Below are 19,794 nucleotides of genomic sequence, written 5' to 3' on the forward strand. Positions count from 1 at the left end.
GATTTGGTTGACTTAGAACAGAAACTAAAAAAGCCCTGGGTGCACTTGGAACAATAGCCTGCCCTAAAATTCATTAGATGGCAATAGACATTGGCAAAGGATGTAGCTGTTTTAGAACAAGTGCATTTTAAGAAACAGATTTTAAAAGGTTAAATTGCTTTTGAGAAACAATCTCTAGACCACAGTTTAGTATTTACACACAAGTCCCTCCAAAGTCAGTGCAGGTTTGTCAGTGTAAATCACACATGGTTCTTCCTCTGTACACCACAAAAAGAGATCCACACTGGACATTAAGTGAAGTCCCCGATTTCTGCATCCCGGCACCAGCCATACCATTCCATTCATTATCCATGCACAACTATAGCTTGCTACACTGAATCACTGTGAGTTAAGACACGTTCATCAACAGCAGCGTGTTGGGCCACTTCTAAAAGCTTGAATCTTCTTACAGAGTCTGACATAACTCCAGCTACAGCTCAGGTTCACTGTTCAACACTCAGCTTCATGCTGGGAGATTAACAAGCTTAATTATATATTATGATTAGGTGAGAACTAATCCTCTGTTTACAAATGGCACCAGATGGGATTTTGTAGGTTAAAAGCTGAACAAATAGACGTGAAGCTGATTGTAAATGGTTTTTTCGCCGAATGTAACAACACATTATGACTTCTAAAGATATTCACACTTGAATTGATGTAACTATCATTGAAAAAACTTTAAAAATGACTCACACATAATCTGCCTTGAAAGCTCCTACAGTGTTTAAACAGAGTGCAGTTCTGCATGAGAGACAATTGCTACAAGCATTTAATAGATATTACTTTGTCTTCAGAAGACTAGGACTGAACCCTAATCACAATATTGTATTACTGCCTTCTCTAAACGTAGCTTTTCCATTGTTAGAGTGATACAGCTGCATTTGGGGATAGTTTATCTGACTCCATTATTTTTTTTTTCAATTATCACAGCATTTATGTCCGTCAGCCTTACTGAAGAGCGCCCTAGGCTGTTCACTCACCTCTCTCGCAGGTGCGGGACCAGTAGCCTGTGCCAGTGCAGTCGCAGATAAAGCGGTTCCAGCCTTCCTTGCAAACGCCCTTGTTCTTGCAGGGGTAGCTTTCACACTGCTTGCCCGACACCTTGTTACAGGAGGGCTTGATGCCAGCTCCGTTCTGGGCCTCTGCTATCTGCCTGATGTCCTTACTGCGCCCGTCGATGAACAGGTCCCTAATGCAGCCCACGTAGCCGTAGTTCAGCATGGCGGTCCACAGCTCGGTGGGCAGGATAAGGCCAGCCCGGTTGTCGGGGAGACCACCCAGGTACATGTCCCCTTCCAGGTCCAAGATTTCACTCTCCCCACTGGCGGTGAAAGGGGTACGGCGGCTGTTCACTGAGATAGTTCCTACAGGAGAGAAAGAACCATAGTAGTTCAGAGTCACACAGGTGTAAAACTTTGACATCGCAATGTTTTAATTAGTTTAGGAAAATATTCGTCATCATATGCATCATTAAATCTCAAATTTCACTATGACTTGGTTCAGTTTAAAAAATAATAATTGACTGAAAACTTAAATGTGATTGATTTACACAGTAGTAGTAATAGACTATTTAGACACTAAAACATACACCCAGCATTTTTGTGGATCTCTACATTTGAAAAAGGCCCAAGAATTTTATTTTGGCCAATCACAACACTGATGCGCATCCTTAGAGCCAGTTCTCTCATTTAAAAAAAAAAAGGTATGTGTACAGATTTGAAGGGGCACAAAACAGATTTTTTATATGTACTCCTGAACCCAAAGTGTGGCTGAGAGCAGTTTTTGTTATTGTATTACTTTTATTTTAATCTTATTTTTAAAGTCACGCATCACCTCTCTGCACATCCACAGCAGCAGCTTACTTGATGATTCACTTGATGATAAAACGTGTATGCAGGTAATTTCAGAGCACAGGTGTTTCCACACTGATGACAGATATGAGTCACTTACACACACAGATGTGAACCATATCAATGCATAAACACCAGATCTGAGCAAAAAGACGATCTGAGCGTAGCTTATATTTTTTGGTGAACTGGAAAAGTTTGCATAAAGATGATTTCCAGCTTTGTGGTTATTGTATTTGGTCTGCTTCGGATGCAGTGCGTTGTAAATCCTGTTTGCTGAAATGTCATGGTGATTTGTAGGACGTTGAAAGAAAACAAAGTTTCGACATAGCCATCCTGTGAGACTACATCTGAGAGAGGAGGGATTATTGGTGGGTCTGAACTCCAAACTTGTGCGTGAATTACTGCACAGTGTTATCCATAGATGTATGTATGGGTAGAGCGAGAGAGAGAGAGAGAGAGAGAGAGTAGTGGTGCTGCCTTACAGGCTTATCCTGTGTTTATGACCTTGTTGGGAGTGTGTAAAGCCGCCTCTCTCAGATACACACAGATGTAAAGTGTAAACTAAGCAGTCTAGGTGGGGAGGAAAGGATCAATAGGGCTAATCTCTCCAGAAGTGACATCGGCCCAGTCCCGTGAACACCCCTGTCTAATAGCCTGCATTATTAATATCCCCAGAGACCTTCTGGAGAACCTTGTGCTATGAAGTGATATGGAGCAGTTGCTGATCGATTTGGCCGAGTGCAGCTATTCAAGGGTGAGAGAGAGAGAGAGAGAGTGAGAGAGAGAGAGAGAGAGAGAGAGAGAGAAAGAGAGAGAATGCAAAGAAGCAGAGACTTAAGCATTTAACAGATGTACTGTGGTTGACACGCAGTCACACTGTAGCACTTCTCTCTAGTGCTAAATAGTTTTTGAAATGGTCTGGAATGTGTTTTTGCATTTATATCCAACTGTTTCCACGACTGTCAGAGTTATACAGTTGGGGTTCTCATTGAGTTTAGCAAAAGAATTGGAGTGATTAACTAGCATTGACGTCCATTTATTCAGCGTGCACAGATCTCCTGCCATATGCTGATAACACAGAGGCTAAGAGCATCACATTAAGAAGCATGAAATAACAATGAGGGAGAGACAAAATGACAGTCAGTACAAAACACATTTTGCAGCCGCCTTAATTCTATTAGATTATTCTCATTGAAAATAAGTGATGGTTTTAATTAAAAGTGTTTATGAAATTAAAACAGAAATGTGTGAGTGTATTTGGCTCTTTGTAGGGACCAAATGCCCTCTGGATGATAGAAAATAAGAAAAATCATCCTTTGTGAGGATATATAAACATTTTTTTAATAGAAAATGTAACATTCATTAGAAAAAGTAAAGATAAAAATTTCTTGGCTTCTGCAAAGGTCAATGGAAATAGAAAAACAAACTTGTTTGTGTGCTAAGATGGCAAAATATATGGTTTGTTAATTGATATTGTTACACTTTTATTACACTATTATTGCAGAAGGCTATAACAGGCAAATGATCCCTCTAACCAATCACAATGTTTTTCACAGTGTGCTGTGAGCATCCTGAATCACAGTTCCAGATAAGTGTTTCTGTGGATGTTCTGAAGAATCACGATATTCATATAATCCAACTAAACATTTGCAAAACAATGACGGAAATCATTCTGTAAACTGATATTCCTTCCTTTTTTCTCAAGCAGAGGAAAAACACTGGCAGAACTCCTCAAAGGAAACCCACAGTGAGAACGGCGGTGGTAGTAAATTAGTTAGAATTATTAGACTAAGAAATGATGGAAAGGTGTTACTTAGGAATGCATAACGCCCCACACCACGCAATACTGATCATCTGGACGATGGAGTTATTTGTGATTCATTCTTGAATCTGAAAAAAATTTGGATTAATCTATATGAAAAACCAAACTCACAGCTCAATATCAAAACTATTAACTAACAGAATTATACTGGCTCTAAAGGTCAGCTAGCCAGTTAGCTTTTCTCAACTTAGCCGCTGACAGTTAGCTTGACAAATCACAGCCTATATGTAAATAAAAGCCTATCCTTAATCACATTACTGATTCACCAATATAAAATGCAATGTTTTGCAAGATATAACTTAATGTCTACTGCAATCGCAACAGTAGTATTGTGTCCTTTTGTGCACCCCAAGTTTGTGTGTGTTTGTCAGGCCAGGGCGAGACCTACAAACAATTAGCATGATATTTTCTAAATTATTGTGATTATTGTTTATATATAAAGCCACATATTAAATAATATAATATAGAGTCACCCTACAATTTTTGAGAAGTACTTTACTGTCATTTATAATAGACGTTACTGCAAACATGCCTGCATGAGCTTCTTCTGGTGCAGGTTGATGGCAATTTGAGTGCTAATAGCAGTCCCTGCTGGAGATACTTCAGACTGCTAGTCATTTCCAAAGCCACACTTTACAAATTAAAAAACAAGGCGTTTCTGTCATTACAGCTGCGTTTGAATAATTCAGCTCATCACCAGACACTAAAGCTGTACAGTAAATCACATGAAGCAGAGACAGTGGGGAATTTACTCTATCAGAGCCTTTTTAAAGGAAAATTATAACTCAATGTTTTAACAGTAAAAGTGAATAAAACATTACGTGTACATATTATTTTATATTATTTACTACATTTTTCTGATCCTGTTTCCTGGATGTAGACAAGGACCATCAGAACTTTCTCTCCAGGTTAGAGCTAGCTGCTCTAGGGCAATAAACCCAGTCCATTTAGACTGATTTGTTAGACTGATTCACTTTGAAGCTGAAGTTTGACAGCAGGATGGCATTTTTTTGTAAAGCAAAATAAGTAGAATGTGAAGAGCCGTGCGGTAACGCTAGCATTATAGTCAGAGAGAACTAACCAAATTTCTCTCTCTCTCTTTCTATTGTGACCATTGGAGCACACACACACTTCTGAGTGTGAACCCCAATTTCCCTACATATTTACAAGCTGTTTAACGGTACATTAATCCCCTCTACTTCTCTCTCAGTTCTTTTCCCAAATTGCTGATTATTGTCTTTTACACATCACCATCGTGTTATTTGTTCATCATCAACAGTATCTGATTATATCACCCTACTGCTCAGGTCTGACGTGTGCACATAAACACAGTCTGAGTTGTGACGAATACTCACCTGATCTTCCATCTCTCTGGATGTCCACATGGTACCACGCCCCGTCGTTCACCTTGTTCTGCGTGGCCTTCACCTTGATTGTGCCTGAGCCCATATCTAGCAGCAGATAGAGGCTTCCATCCAGCAGCTCTACTGCAAAGAAGTCCACCTTGGTGTTCTTCTGGCTGCCGGGGGCCTTCCTGTCCTGTGGCTTTCCGTGAGTGAAGAGGATCAGGCCGTTGGGCTCGGAGGTGCGGAAGTCAAAGGAGATGGAGCCCATGCGCTTTGTGTTCCACTTAGGCAGGCTGATGTAGGCCTCAGGCGTTTCAAAGGAGATTGGGTCAAGGGTGGCCACATTCTCACATTTAAACACCACGTCTCCCTGGATCTTCATCTTGGGATCCACGATGCGAGCCAGCCGAGACAGCTCCAACCTGATGTCGTTGTTTTTATAGACAACCTGTAGTGATGAAGACAAAAGAGGCACAGAGTTATGGTGGTGTGTGTTTTATGCTTATAAGGTATTTTAAGGAGGCTACAGGTGAATAAGTGATGAATAGAAAGACTGAGCAAGTTGATTTTATTCAGAATATGACCCACCGATAGGCCAGGTCACTTCCACACAATGAATGTCTCTAAATGGTAACTGACTATAGCCAGGGGGCCCTTGTGCATCCGGGACTGCTTTTGCTGATACATATGGTAATAGCTTGACAAAACTGGGAAAAAAACAGCACTGTCTACAATAGAAGCGCACCGGATCTCCCCTTGGCTGCATTTAAAATCTGACATCATCCTGTGGGTCCTTAGGACTGTGGAAAAGTAAAATATTCATCTACAGTGAGAGTCTTCTACCACGATGACCTTCACTCTACAAAGTTGCTCATGAAACACTTTTAAAACAGAACACCAAACATGGAATCTGATGTGAAAAGAAAAGTTTTAAGTACAGCGCCAGTCAAATCTGCTGATCTGAAATCTGCTTAATTCTTTGTTCTTCTCTGTTCTCCTACACTCTTAAAAACATGGTTCATCAAGGGTTCTTTAGTACAGAAAATGGTTCTATGTAGAACCTTGAACAACTTTGCACGATTAAAGGGTCCCTTGCATCATGAAATGTGCTGTAGATGGTTCTATATAATTAATATATTAATACAAGCTTGACATCATAACAATAGCAGAACCCTTTTGGGTGCAATATAGAACCCAAAAAGGTTCTATATAGAACCATGTACAGCACATTCTCCATCGGTGTGAAGAACACTGTCATAATGAAAAGAACACTTTAACCATGAAAAGGGTTCTTCGAGTGTTATTTGATTTATATAGAACCGTTTTCTTTACTAAAGAACCCTTGAAGAATGATCTTTTTTAAGAGTGAAAGATTAGAAATACCTAGACTTTCAAAATGCTTTTAATGAATGAACATGTCTTCTTTGTTTGTTTGCAATAACTTGACACTGATTAAAAAGCTGTGTAAACTTTGCCATTTTTCTTTGGAAAAACTGCAAAACTGAAAGAAATTACTTTGTTATTTTTATTCAATATTTTTGCTGTGCTGAACTACATCCACTTACACATTGCCAGTTGCGCTGTTATGGACTCCCAGCATCATTAGAGCCTCTTTTAACCCTCTTTCAAATTGTACAGGCATTTGGTCAGTGTTGTAGCAAATAGCTGTCTTATGCTAACAAACCACTTACAGGTATTTCTTCATATTTCAAAGTAACAAAAATTTCAAAATGAGGCAGTGTGTACTCATACTTTTCACGTGTGGCAGTGTGGATTTGCTGAGGTGCAAAATCATCCACTAACACTAAATTTCCCTCTGAAGGGTGGATCTTTTCTTGGGTATCTTTTGAACCAAAGAGCTCTCTGGATACAGTCTGGCTACAGTTGCAGAAAATCAGCCGCGTTTCTCAGGCTGAGATTACAGATAATCCTGGCGGATGCGGCTGTAAATCAGCCCATCTCTCTCTGGCCTGGAGGAAAGAGCAGCACTGAGAGATTGTCTGTTTTCCCTGCGGAGGACAAGCCTCCTCCACCAGACTTATCAGCTACATCATAAATATCGCCATCCCTGGGGGGATCCATTCCTCAAACAAAGCCATGCATAGGTCAGGCACAATGCGCCTCGCACACAAGCTCCAAAACACTTTCTCAGGACAGGAAACAGATTGCCGCTGTCATTACTGTTGTTTCAAACATCAGCCAGTACTTTCACTCTGTAAATTACGAAGGTCCAGATGTATCGACTCACACTGGCAGTGTTAAGTCTCGCATATACCCTGAAGGCCACATGTTTAATGTCACTGTAGCAAATGTCCAGGGCCCATATATGTTTTCCCTTAAATCGAGAGTAGTCTCTTCAACTCCTTGAGATCGCCGGTGGTTCCAAAACGCACTAAGTCATATTCTTCATAACTTTCATATTTCATAAGCTACATTCAAAAGGTGGGTGTCATATGAGAGCTGGAACTGTCTTCTTTCCAGTAAAATAGATGGGCAATGTAATTTTAAACCCTTATAATAAAAGAAGCTGAACTCACCATTTATTTTGTCTACTGAAAGTCGACCCATTTTTCCACAAATCCGGGCTATAAACTATAAACAAGATGGCTATAAACTCTTCAGTGATCTGCTCTGTAATAATTATTTTTATAAAATAATACAAAGAGCACCTAAGATTTTTGGCTTTCAGCAGTAAATTGTAAGCATATAATATGTGTGATCATAAAACACATGTTCTGTTAATTTGAAGGGAGCTTTTACCAAAAAAATAAAATAAATAAATAAATAAAAATTTACATTTATTTCATGCAGTTACTGAATAATTTGCCTTACGATTTGGTCATGTAAATTCAGATGGACAAACCAAAATATACCCTGGTGAATAAGAGGTTAAAAAGCATATTCATACATGGATACTATTAACAAAAAGCACTATGTTTGACAACCACAGTTACAGCTATCATCATACAATGTAACACATCAAATAAAGGCAAGCCATTATTCATTTAGGGGATATTTTTCAATATAAAACTAAACTCAATATTAATTTATCAACTAATTTCTTTGTGTCTTATCAAAAAATCAGACATCATTGATGTGTCCTCTCTCAGCATGCCTGTGCCTCCACTGCTTTAGCCACTGTTTGATACTGAGTAATATTCAAATGACATGGGGCCAAGCTTATCTGGCACCAGGTCAATCCTAATTATCCATATGAGCTCAGTGCATTTTCCCAGCTCAATAATATGACTGCCATTATCAGTGGCTGTGATGTGCATTTTCCACTGAATCAAGTCAATCCAGAGGCAAACACAGAGCTTTCCTCACAGCTGTCTAAAACCGTGATTTGCAATCCACACATAAACTGTTAACACCCCCACAAGAGGTACAAAAAGAGGTGCTGTTATGGGTAATATTATGGCTTTGATTCATCCTCCAAGAGGCTTACCTGGTGCATCTTTCATTATCTTTCATTATCAAGTTTTACCTCGGAAATCTCTGCACATCACGAGAGGCAGTCATTTCATGACACAAGCTGATACTCTTTCGTTTAATGCCATCCTAAAGCGCTGTCATTCTGATGAACTCAAATCGGCACATGAAATGTCAGCTGGTTTATTCCAGCGGGGGAGCTGCCCAGTCCAATCCCCTCTCTGAACCAATCTGCTCTGGACTTCCGAAATCACATTTTATGTGTCGAAACTGTTCAAACTGTTCGTCGCAATGATCCTCTCAGGAGCCCCAAATTGAATTAATTGACTTTGGGAAAGCGGTGATTAATCGTCGCCGAAAGGTTAGCGATGTCACTCAGGGCCAAAAAACATCACTGCTGAGAACAAATATTTGTCCCCTTGGGTGCCAAGACTGGCAAGTCGCAGTTGCTTTGAAACGGCATTCACGCAATCATGACATTTGAATATAATGCCGGAGCTTTATCTATCAGCACCTGGCATAAGGTGTGTCTGCTGGGACATGAGAAAATAGAGGTGGGAGTAATTGAGCCTTATTCTATAGATAGCCAGGAACAGACTCGCACCAAGCATCTGCCTATTTAAAGTCTGTAGATGAAATGGATTCAGCCGTGAGTGAATATGAAGGCTGACTGAGTGTGGAGGCAGAATGAAACTTGTTTGAATATGCGGATGGAGTAGAATTTCATCAGGCCGTTATCTCGCCTTGCAGACTCGCTCTGAAATAAACTGGTGGTGGGGGGGACCCTGTGTGGAGATAGCTGAAGTTCTTATGTAAGGTTTGGCTGAACAGGAGGCGATTTATCCCACAAGCCATTTACCACACATTTCTCCACAATCATAGAGACACCATAAACCCTGGCCGTAATACGGCGGCTACAGAAAGGCCATCAGCCCCTGGCCGTGCGTGCTGGTTTGATAAACTCCGCGAGAGCAGCAAGAGATTGAGATGTCTGACGGGGTTTAGGGCTGCGGCTTAGCCGCGGCGGCCATGTTGTGAGAGGAGTGGGCGCTGGAAGAGTGGCCATGCGCATTAGCGAGGTCCAGCGTGTGCCCCTGGCCCCCTCTCGGTCTGCGGTGGGCCTTCAGTGACACGCCCATTCATCATCCACAGCTGTCTGCGCATACTATAAATCTCTGCCCACAGAGCCTGCCCACCGCTCTCACAGAATTAATGGCTCCTGGGTCAAACTGGAGAAAAGTTGGAAATTGGTATAGATTATTCACCAGTCAAGGATGCCAGGTGGCACTTGGTTGGTGTTTTGCATGAAGGCTCAGCACAGGGTGGCTTGATTACCTGCTTCGATGGGGCGCCATGGATCAAGAAGCATCGCAATGTCCATCAAGATAGCCCCTACCACAACATCCAAAATTTACAAGAATTACAAAGCCAACTTGCTTTCAGTTTTGCCATGGTTAGGTTTCTAAGAAATTCTGGACTTATTGTTTACAGTTGCTTTGCTGTATTTTAGGGTAAACCAAGTATGTAACTTACAAGCTTCAAAAAATGAATCTACACAAGGGACCTTGCACCAGGGGTCAGCAACCAAAATAGTAAGAAGAGCCATTTTGCCTTTTCAACAAAAAATCAAACCACCTTGGGAGCCAAAACCTTTTACATCAATTTTGCCATCTTGGCTGTAAATATGTCTCAGTATGTGCTGATGTACTAGTATAGGCTAAAAATATAATATAAACGAAAATGCAGACTTACTTTGCTCTGCTTTAAGCTTTGGCTCAGCTACAGTTGCTTTTCTCGCATCTCTGACAGGAAACAAAACTAGAATAGTTTCCTGTAAAATGTCTTTCAACGTTCGACTTTGTAAGAAGCTGAAGTTGGTTTCTCATTCACCAGCTTCTTGTTCGAATTTTTCCGTTCTACCTTAAATGACGCCTGACACGCCAGAATGTAACTGTCGCACCATTTAAGGTGGAATGGGAAAATTCAAACGGGAAGCTGGTGAACGAGAAGCTGACTTCAGCTTCGCAACCTTTTAGTGGTTGACTTTTTCTCGTTGCAGATTAAACCTATCAGGAAAGGACTCGTATCAGCTGGAGTCCTTATAAATGCAAATAAGTCCATTCGCCTCCAAATCATCGATGTTCGTCTTAAATCTCTGTCTTTGACTTTTCTTTAGCTACTAGCTTGGAGAAACTGTTTTCTGCATTGCTAAGGTGACCAGCAGTCTGTGTGCCAACCTTCAGGGTAAAGGTCGGTGATTAGCAGTTGTAGACTACATTAACTCCAGCGTTAAAGACCATTTAGTGTTAAAACTGTGTTAGAACGCTCAGCATGTGTCAGTGTATAAATTGGGACTACATCTGCCTTGATGAGAATTACAGAGAAGGGTACCATCTCAAATGTGGTAAAAGGAATAAAATGCAGTCATTTTAGCAAAGTAACCCACCGTTGCTTAAACATTGTCCTTTTCCAGAATAAAAAAAATCCTTCATCATTTATTGGTATGAATTAGCGAATGGATACCTATATCATCACAGTCTTGCCTGAAACCATAAAATGAAATTTTGTCCAGAAATATGGACAAAAAAGTATGTCTCAAAGCTAAAAACAATAGTAGCAGCCACCTTGAAGCCTGATTTTCATCTGTACTTCTGTCAGTTTTTGTAGGTAACAGTACGCCACCGAGTGAGAAACCACGTGAGCAACTCAACACAGTTTATGGCACAGTGTGAAGACTTAGGTGTGTAGTTTGGATAATGAAACAGATGTACACCACAGTTTCACAGAAGCTTGACCCCCAGGCCAAATTGGCCAATAGAAAACCCAAGCCCTCTGCCAGCTTCTATTGTGCTGCAGCTAAGTGTTGAATTTTCTCCGTAAACTAGCGTATCCATTCCATTACAACTCCTAGCCCACCAATGACACAGCAGAGTCAACTCGCTCCAGCTGCTTCAGTAGCTGGCCAGGTTTTTCTCCCTCTTTAAATCCATGCCAGATATTACCATTCCTACAGAGCTCATCCAAACGGATCAGCTGGAGCGGCAGGGTTACACGGTGGGTCGACCCATCTGTCAAAACGCTGCTGTTCTGACCCAGTTCTCAGCTGGAGAGTGGGACAGACTCAGGAGGCTCAGGAGCGATCTTTCAGAGGAGCAGCCCAACACAGTGACAAATGACAGCCACCATGCACACACTGGAGAAAGTGAGTGTGATGGAGGTGCCTCAGGGAAGAGCCTGAGTTCAGCTCAGAGGTGCTGAAAGCTCCATGTCCTCACTAGTCATTAGTGCTAGCAGACCCCTGCGCACTCACACACACACACACACAGTGCAGCTGTATTCTGATTAATGGCCTTAAGGCTCTGGCCCAAAAGTGCTGGTCTGAAAGAGCAGAAGTGGGCTTCCCTCTTGCCTTTTTTACGAATGCCTTTATTTCAGAGCTTGTCAAGCAGTGGCAATTTGACCAGACAACATATATGGACAAATACTATTTGCTTATTTATTTCTATTTTATACTTATCATTAAAATATTTTAGCTATTGATATATAAATGGTAGCTCATATTTGCATTCATTATTTTAATGAGGTCCTGTTTTTCTCATATTTACAGAAATATGACTACAATGTTAGCATCTCCTTTAAATTGTGCATTTTTCTGTAATGTACCATGACTGCAGTTAGCATTCCTAGCCACAAGGTGGAGTACTCCTCAAACCCCTGCTCACTGAAAACACAGTAAGAAAACTGTACAAAAAGCATACCTGAGCTGCCAACGGCTGCCTCCTCAAATAAAAACCCAGTGATGTGTAAAGAAAAATAAAAATATAAATTAGGTTAAAAGCTATATCTAAGCCTATATGAACCATATACCTAATTAATTCAAACTGAGGTCCCATAGTAAAAAAAAACATATTTAGACCTTACATTGTTGCAAGGATTATATTATGATCTACTTAAACCCAGTACATTAATAATAAGCCAAATGTATACAAAATCATAAATAATACGGTACTTTCTTTTGGGGGGTGGCTGCCCCAAACCCAAACCCTGACCTTTATATTTCAACTTGATAAGTAAAACTTACGATTTTAATCAATGTTGTTTATAAAAACTTTTTTATTTTATTATAAATTAATGTTTGAAGATTTGGTTTCATCTTGAGTTTAATTTTTAAATAAAATATCTTAGTTAAAAAATTGGTGCCCCACGTTTTCATGTCACTACCAAAACACAGTTTTAGTCTGTAGGTGGAGCCTTATTTTAGCCACACCCCTACATTATAGAACAGGAACTAAGACTGTGTCCCTGTCCCTCATGGCCACAGGGTGAGCAGTTTAGAAGTAAATGTGTCCCAAAGTCTGAAAATCAGTGTGAACATTAAGAACTGTTTTACTACTGAAACGGATATTTAACTTTGTGATGTAATAAAAATATTCTGATTTTATGTGTGTACAACTGTTCAAAGCTGTGTTACTGAGTAAAATTGTCACTATAAAAACAGCCACTACCAAACATTCAGTAAAGTTGCAGTGGTGTCATGACTATTTTTGTATGATGATCAATCATTAATTTGAATAAAAAAACAGTTAAGGCATATAGTCACTCAGAGCAAAAGGCTTTTAGTCTGTTAAAAGTCTGAAATGTGTTTTCAACTCTGACTTTGAACCAATTTGGTAGAATGACCCATATCATTTATATGTATATGCTACAGACCAGTGGAGAGCATTCTGCTAAGAGAGGAAGCTTAAGGGTCATTGAGGGGGCATATACAGGCCTTAGGCCAGCACTGATTTGACAATGGGTGTGCTCTGGAGGGAGGGCCATGCTGCGAACGTTCTGGACAGGGTGACAGGGTGGTCAGCTGGAGCCTCGATACAGGCAGCATGTGCTGGATAAGTGCACAGGCCCTGTATTCACTGCCCTCATCAGCATCCTCTAAAGCGGCATACAATCTGAATATAACAGCACAAGCTGTACAGTGTTTCTCTGGAATACAGGGACGGGAGAGTAAGGGCTGAGGGGCTACAGCACTGCAAAACAACACTGTTATTAGCTTTGTGTCATTCAGTGATAGCAATTAGCAGAAATGTGTTGCATAAATGTTTGGCTTCATGTATTCTCTAAGGCACTGGGATGACATTTGTGATGGGCTGCCATTCTAAAATTTAGGTCAGTTTAAGCATAGCATTTACATGCATGCTTGTTTGTACGCTACGTGCGTTTGGGGAGGTTCAGCTTGATAAACAGGAGACTACAGGACTTTCTGGACATTTTTTTGGGAGGGGAAAAACATACAGTATATTTTCCACAATCTGTTATTTACTTATTATATGACTATAGTCAACATGCATTACATAGCTGGCAATAATTATGTAGCATGTCGTATGCCAGTACTCAGCTCAATATAAATGTAAAGAAAATCTGTGCCACGTATTTTCCTTTTCATTATAATTGTGGCAAATTCGACCTATAAATTGGAGCAAGAGAGGCTGTGATTGCAGGCAAAGGGTGAAGACTCTGATCTGTCTGGCAGCTCCAAACACACTGCTCATCCTGCCAGCACTGCAGGTACCAGTGTTGCACAAGCACTGGTTACATCACACCACTTATGAAACTGATTACTGTAATCTCAGAAATGGGCTCCACTTTTGCTAGGCTAGGGGTGAGAAAGGGGTCTCGTAATGAGTCTTTATTAAAACGCCAGTGTTTTGTGGTTTCAGCACCATGTTGGGGACGCTAGTTCACATTCAAAATGGAGGCAATGGATGGACTTCTCTAGACTTTCAGAAGGCAACAGACAATGTAAGGAGGGCTGAAAGATCATTTTTATATCAAAATTTAATAAATTATCAGAATCAGATTATCAGCGGTGGTGACAGGAACCAGAGGGTTACTGCCTGTACAAAGCTATCTGACCGAAGGTTGAAACTGTTGGCTGACGCCTGAAACATTGTTTTGTGAAATTTCTAAAATAAGATGCATAAAACACACTAAAAATTACCTGCATACATTTGCTGCCAACTGCTGTCTCCTCAAATAAATACTCAAAAATGTGTGAAGAAAAATGAACATATAAATTAGGTTAAAAGCTATATCTAGGCCTATATGGACCAGTCTACCTAACTAGTTCAAACTGCGGTCCCACAGTTTAATAAATAAATAAACAAATAAATAAAAAATGACAAGGTATTCAGACCTTAGATAGTGCAAGGATTATATTATGATCTATTTATGCAAAATAACAACTTTTGATGTATTTTAAAGCTGGAAGAAATTTATCATGCGTTTAATTTTTTATTTTTTTTAAATGTATTATTATGTTTAAATTACTTAAAATGTACATTTAATTTTTGTATTTTTAAATTTTAATTATTTTAAATTATATATACATATTTTTTTAATTCACGGCAGAGAGAGACATGCAGGGAGTGATAAGGCAGAATACGTCATGCTTATATTTTCAGATTTACCAAATTTTTACCATTATCACATCACAAAATTCAGAAGACACCTGTAGATTAGCTGTTCATTTTGGCAAGTTTCTCTACAATGAAACATTTCACATCAAACCACTCTGAATGACTTTGTTTACATCCCAACTATTGAATTTTACTGAAAAAATCAGTGGAATTCTGCTTCACCTGCATCTATATTGTCTAATAAAAAGTATACTGTGTAGAAATACAAAAGGCATTCTGAAGGCAAATACTTAGCACACATTTAAAATATTAAACTGCAGTTTCCTGTGATGTCTGCTCCCCTTCTGCTACATACTACAGTCTGCAGCCACTGAGTGCAACAGTCCACATTTAATTTTTCAGTAGTTCTAGTGCATCATCTGTTTATTAAGTCACTCCATCCTGCTTCATTTCCTAGTGCGAACACACTACTTACACCACTAACACTAAAACTTACTCACACTACTTACATTAAAAGTGGTGAGCATCTATCAAAGTACTCAATTTGAGGCACAGGGTGTATCTGTGATGCAAAACTCAAAAGACTTAGTACGATCCCCACTATTACCCTCATTATAGATTAACTGCCCACATCCCCCTAAATTATTGAACAACCCTTTCGTGATTACGGTCTCCGGGCCTGAAGGAAGAGTACATTTGTTACAGAGGACAGCTGTTCAAAGAGTAGGACATCTGCACTACGTCAATACCGCACAAGCCCTGTAACGTAGGCTATAGCTGACTTCACGAGATTACAGCTTCATTTTCCACTTGTAGATTTCTGCACTCCAGAATAAATTCCCTCACACTGACACAGTATTCTACTCAAGCTACATTCAGCGCCTGATACATACCGCCATGCAGAATCTCATCTCACCCAATCAAACAGGCTTCTTCTCTGGCCACTGCAACCTTAATCAAATGATTTACCACAATTGAAAAGCCAAATTAAATACAGCTGAAACAATTTCAAGTCGGGAGAAAATGTATAAGTCCAGTGAATTTCATTACAGGGGAGCTCCACAGATAACTGATGTCCACTCTATCCTTCTCGCCAGATAAGCTTTATTAAATCTATTATGCTGCTCCAACTTTCTGTTCCAACTTGTTCTACCCTCGCTGCCCTGACAAGGGCACATGATGTGCTGCGTGAGAGAGAGTGAAACCACTAGTCATGGCTAGAGCTGCACAATATATAGTTTGATAACTGCTATCGCAATACTGCCCATTGCACAAGCAATCACAGGAGGCTACAACATGCAAACTAGCCCTGTATCAAATCATTAAATCTTTTAGTACAACCTGTCACCCACCTCATATATGCCAAATGAGTGTTCCATTGGTGGGTCACTGACATGAAGTGCATTTTTTTGTGTCTAATACATGGCATATCAAACGATTCAACAACACCTCCTTTACAGGAAACAATTTTCAGTACATCCATATAAAATCAGTGTTTTTGCCTAAATAAGTCTGAAATTGTCAGGTAGTGCAACCATCCCACCATATATGCTGATTAAGTAAACTAGCAAAAAGGTAATATAGTTCTATAAAATTCTAAATAAAATAGTTTGGCATGATTTTATGTTTGGAAACTTAAAAATTAAAAACATGTTGCAAAATAAGACAGCTTTTTTTTTTTTTACCTTTTTTCCAGAGGTTCTTACTTCCTTAAATGTCAGGCGGCACAACAAGACAAATGACTTTTATTTTAAAATGCCTTTAAAAAAAAAGAGGCCAAGGTATTGCATCATAAAAAAGACCCCAAGTGACCTTGGGTGCAATGCCAAGGTCAGTAGCCCTTCCACAAATTTTTGGAAAAAAATGTTATTTTTGAGTCGTGGTTAGAATGGTTCAGTTTATAATTACCTTTAGGATAATAATGTGACAATGTGTAATTATTAAAATATATATTTTTTTTTCTAAATGTAAGTATAAGCTTAAGTTTAAGGATAAAGGTTTCTACAGGTGTCTAAGTAGTGTTTACGTAGCCTGTTTGAGTTGAAATTAGTCTGAAAAGTCAGGTGGAACAACCAGTCAAAGTCAAATGGTGCAAAAAGACCAGTACAATTTTAAAAACTGTTTTATAATAGGCATTTTAAAACTGTGGTAACACTAACTATATTTAAGATATAAAATGCACATAGATATAAATGCAAATATATATGCAGATATAAAAATGTCCTTATTAATAAGATTTAAAAAAAAATGAAATCCTGAAAACCTTTTTTGTAATTGGCCCAGTTGTTTTTCATATCATTTGGCCACCAAATTTTGGCCAGTACAATGTAGGTTAGTCTTAACCACATCACATCAAGACTTCAACAATGTGGCATATCATGTTAACAGTACGTAGCAATGTTATCCTAATATGGTACAGTGGCTAGAGGTGGGCAATATAAAAACATCTTATCGTTATCATATGAATACATCATGGATATTGTTAGAAGAATACTGACTAACTGCTTATTAGTCATAATGTCATAATTAGTTTGGTATTTAGTGCAGGACAGTTTATGTATTTAGTTTTTGAGTGCAGTTTTTAAAGGTGGCACTACTAGTGCATTGTGTTTCTAAGGCTATGTTCTCAGTACAAGCCTTCTTGCTTAGTTCAGATTTTTTTTTTCTTTGATCTTGATGGTTCATATTTACGCTTGTAAGTGTTTTGTATTTGTCTTTAATGTGAATGAACCCGTGCACTGAAATAACCTACATGCACACATTCTAATCAGTAACACCACATATTTGATTTATATGCGTCATGAACAACAACAAAGGAACAAACTAGCAGCACAAGACTGTGTCGCACAGATCATAAGCTTTGATCAACTCTCAGATGTTCATGATTAGGGGAAAAGGCGAAAAAAGGCCCAGTGCATTAATCCCTCTGCGGCATGTACAACAGAAACAAGTTAGCTGCTGGCCACAAATGAGATGTGTTCACATGCAAAATGAGTCCGGTTTGAAACAAAAACATCACATTTTTGTGCCTATACAGCTCTGAAAAGAGCAGATAAGTGTCACATTAGGGCAAAAACAGGATATTTGCCATCTCAACTTACTAATGTCAAAGTAGCCTAATTGTTTAATCTGTTATTCCAATACTTAAACAAAGCCTTTCTCAGTTTTCTCTCACTGTACTTCTGTCACAGGGTCTCATCATTCAAAGTTCTGTCTGTGTGACAAGCAATTTCTTTTTTTTATGGCAGAATAAAACAACAGACGTTGTCTAGAAATACTGAGCATTGCAATCTGTGAGAAGGAACATGTGCACTGAACATTATGTGAACAAGAACATTATAAGCCATTACAAGGGCACTTCAACTTTGTTTTTAAGTAAGCAGTTCATGGGTGTTTTGACTTCGTTTAGATAGAAATTCATAATCAACATCATCAATGACTAATCAACTTTGTGAACTACTTGTTGCAACCCTATAGTGCAGCCATAGCAAAGCTAACTAGTGCACGGCCCTACCTCTTTAAGGCAACCCATGAAGTTGTTGCTGACGGGCGAACCAGGTAAATCTGCAGTACTCGGGCTTCCTCCAACGTAGAAGAAATCGTCAGAGCCAAGCATGGTGTAGTCCTCCTGCGTGTAGCCGGTAGTGGTGAGGATGCCGTCCACTGAAATGGTGACCTGTGGGGGTGGAAGGACAGAAGAGGAGGGGGAAAGATCCACTGATGACCTTCTGGCCTGCGTTTAAAAGACTTTCTTCCATTAGAAGGAGTAGGAGCAGCTCTCAGATGTACAGTAGCCAGTGTGGACACTGGGAGGCTGTGACTCATTAGGAGCACTGGGTTCTCTCATCAGAGGTGTTAATCTCAAACTTAGAAGGGACAGGTAAAGAAAATATTTCTGCGGCATATTTTCTTTATCTTTGATGGTGTTAGAAATGAGTACGTTTGGTTGGATTTGGTTAGTTTGAGAGGTTAGTAGCTATAATGTCACAAACCATGGACTATTAGTGCTGCATATCTGCATTTTCCTAATTCAGATTGGTTAATTCAGAACACTGAAAAGCATGCTTAAAATGTGCTGAATGGTTTACTAGCACTACTGATGAGCAAGCCACACAGAGTGAAGCTAGTTGTGTGTTTTAATGAAACTTAAGTCATATATGAGGGATGCAAACAGTAATCTGCTACTTCAGCCCAAGGCAGCATACAAAGCCACACAAACACTAAAGCGAAAGCCATGAAAAGGATCATATGGAGTTTAATGAGGATCATGAGAAGGTCGTAACAGCATGCAGGACACTGAGGAGGGATGGGGTAAGACTGGTTAAATTGTTAGCGACAACGGTCAGGAAACACACAGATGAAGCTGAGGTGAAGATGGAGATGGTTTGGAGCGCCATGCGCACTTTTTTACTGGAAACAACTGTCAGAGCTCCCGTGCTGATTGCTTGTTCTATCGTTTCATTTTTGCTCTCTCGTTTCTTTGTGGAAAGCTTCTGCCAGTTTCGTCGACAGTATTCGGCAAACGGAGAAATAAAATGTAAAGGATCTAAACCGTATCAAAAATATCACATCTCAAGGTCTTCTGAAGAGAGGAGGAAGTTCAGAAAAAAAGGAGATGAAGCCGAGGGGAGAAAACGAGACCGGGAGGGGAGGAATAAATAAAGTGAATAAACACCTCAAAAGCTGACCCCATTTTTTGGTTGATAGTTGATAGTGACGTTTAGAATGAAAGAAAAGAAGGAAGAGGGCCAGGGGAGCACACGGCAAACCCAAAAAAAGGACAATAAGAATGATATCTACCAGACAATGTAGTTTGTTTACCATAGCGTGTCCAATGCCTGAATGCTTTGCGGAAAGGGGGGGAAGAAAGGAAATTAAATAGTGAACAA

At 39.7% G+C, this 19,794-nt stretch overlaps 1 protein-coding gene across 1 annotated transcript in view; it reads right to left on the reverse strand.

Moving 5' to 3' along the window:
- Window positions 1-19,794, reverse strand: part of nrxn3a (neurexin 3a) — a 485,766-nt gene that overhangs the window by 345,855 nt on the left and 120,117 nt on the right. Inside the window, exons 7-9 of the mRNA XM_036592585.1 lie at window positions 18,420-18,581; window positions 5,067-5,505; window positions 1,020-1,403 (exon numbers count right to left, since the gene is read on the reverse strand). Of these exons, the coding sequence (XP_036448478.1) occupies window positions 1,020-1,403; window positions 5,067-5,505; window positions 18,420-18,581 (985 nt within the window). The remainder of the gene's footprint in view (window positions 1-1,019; window positions 1,404-5,066; window positions 5,506-18,419; window positions 18,582-19,794) is intronic.

Source organism: Colossoma macropomum, unplaced genomic scaffold (genome assembly GCF_904425465.1).
Source record: "Colossoma macropomum unplaced genomic scaffold, Colossoma_macropomum, whole genome shotgun sequence".
Taxonomy (NCBI): Eukaryota; Metazoa; Chordata; class Actinopteri; order Characiformes; family Serrasalmidae; genus Colossoma; species Colossoma macropomum.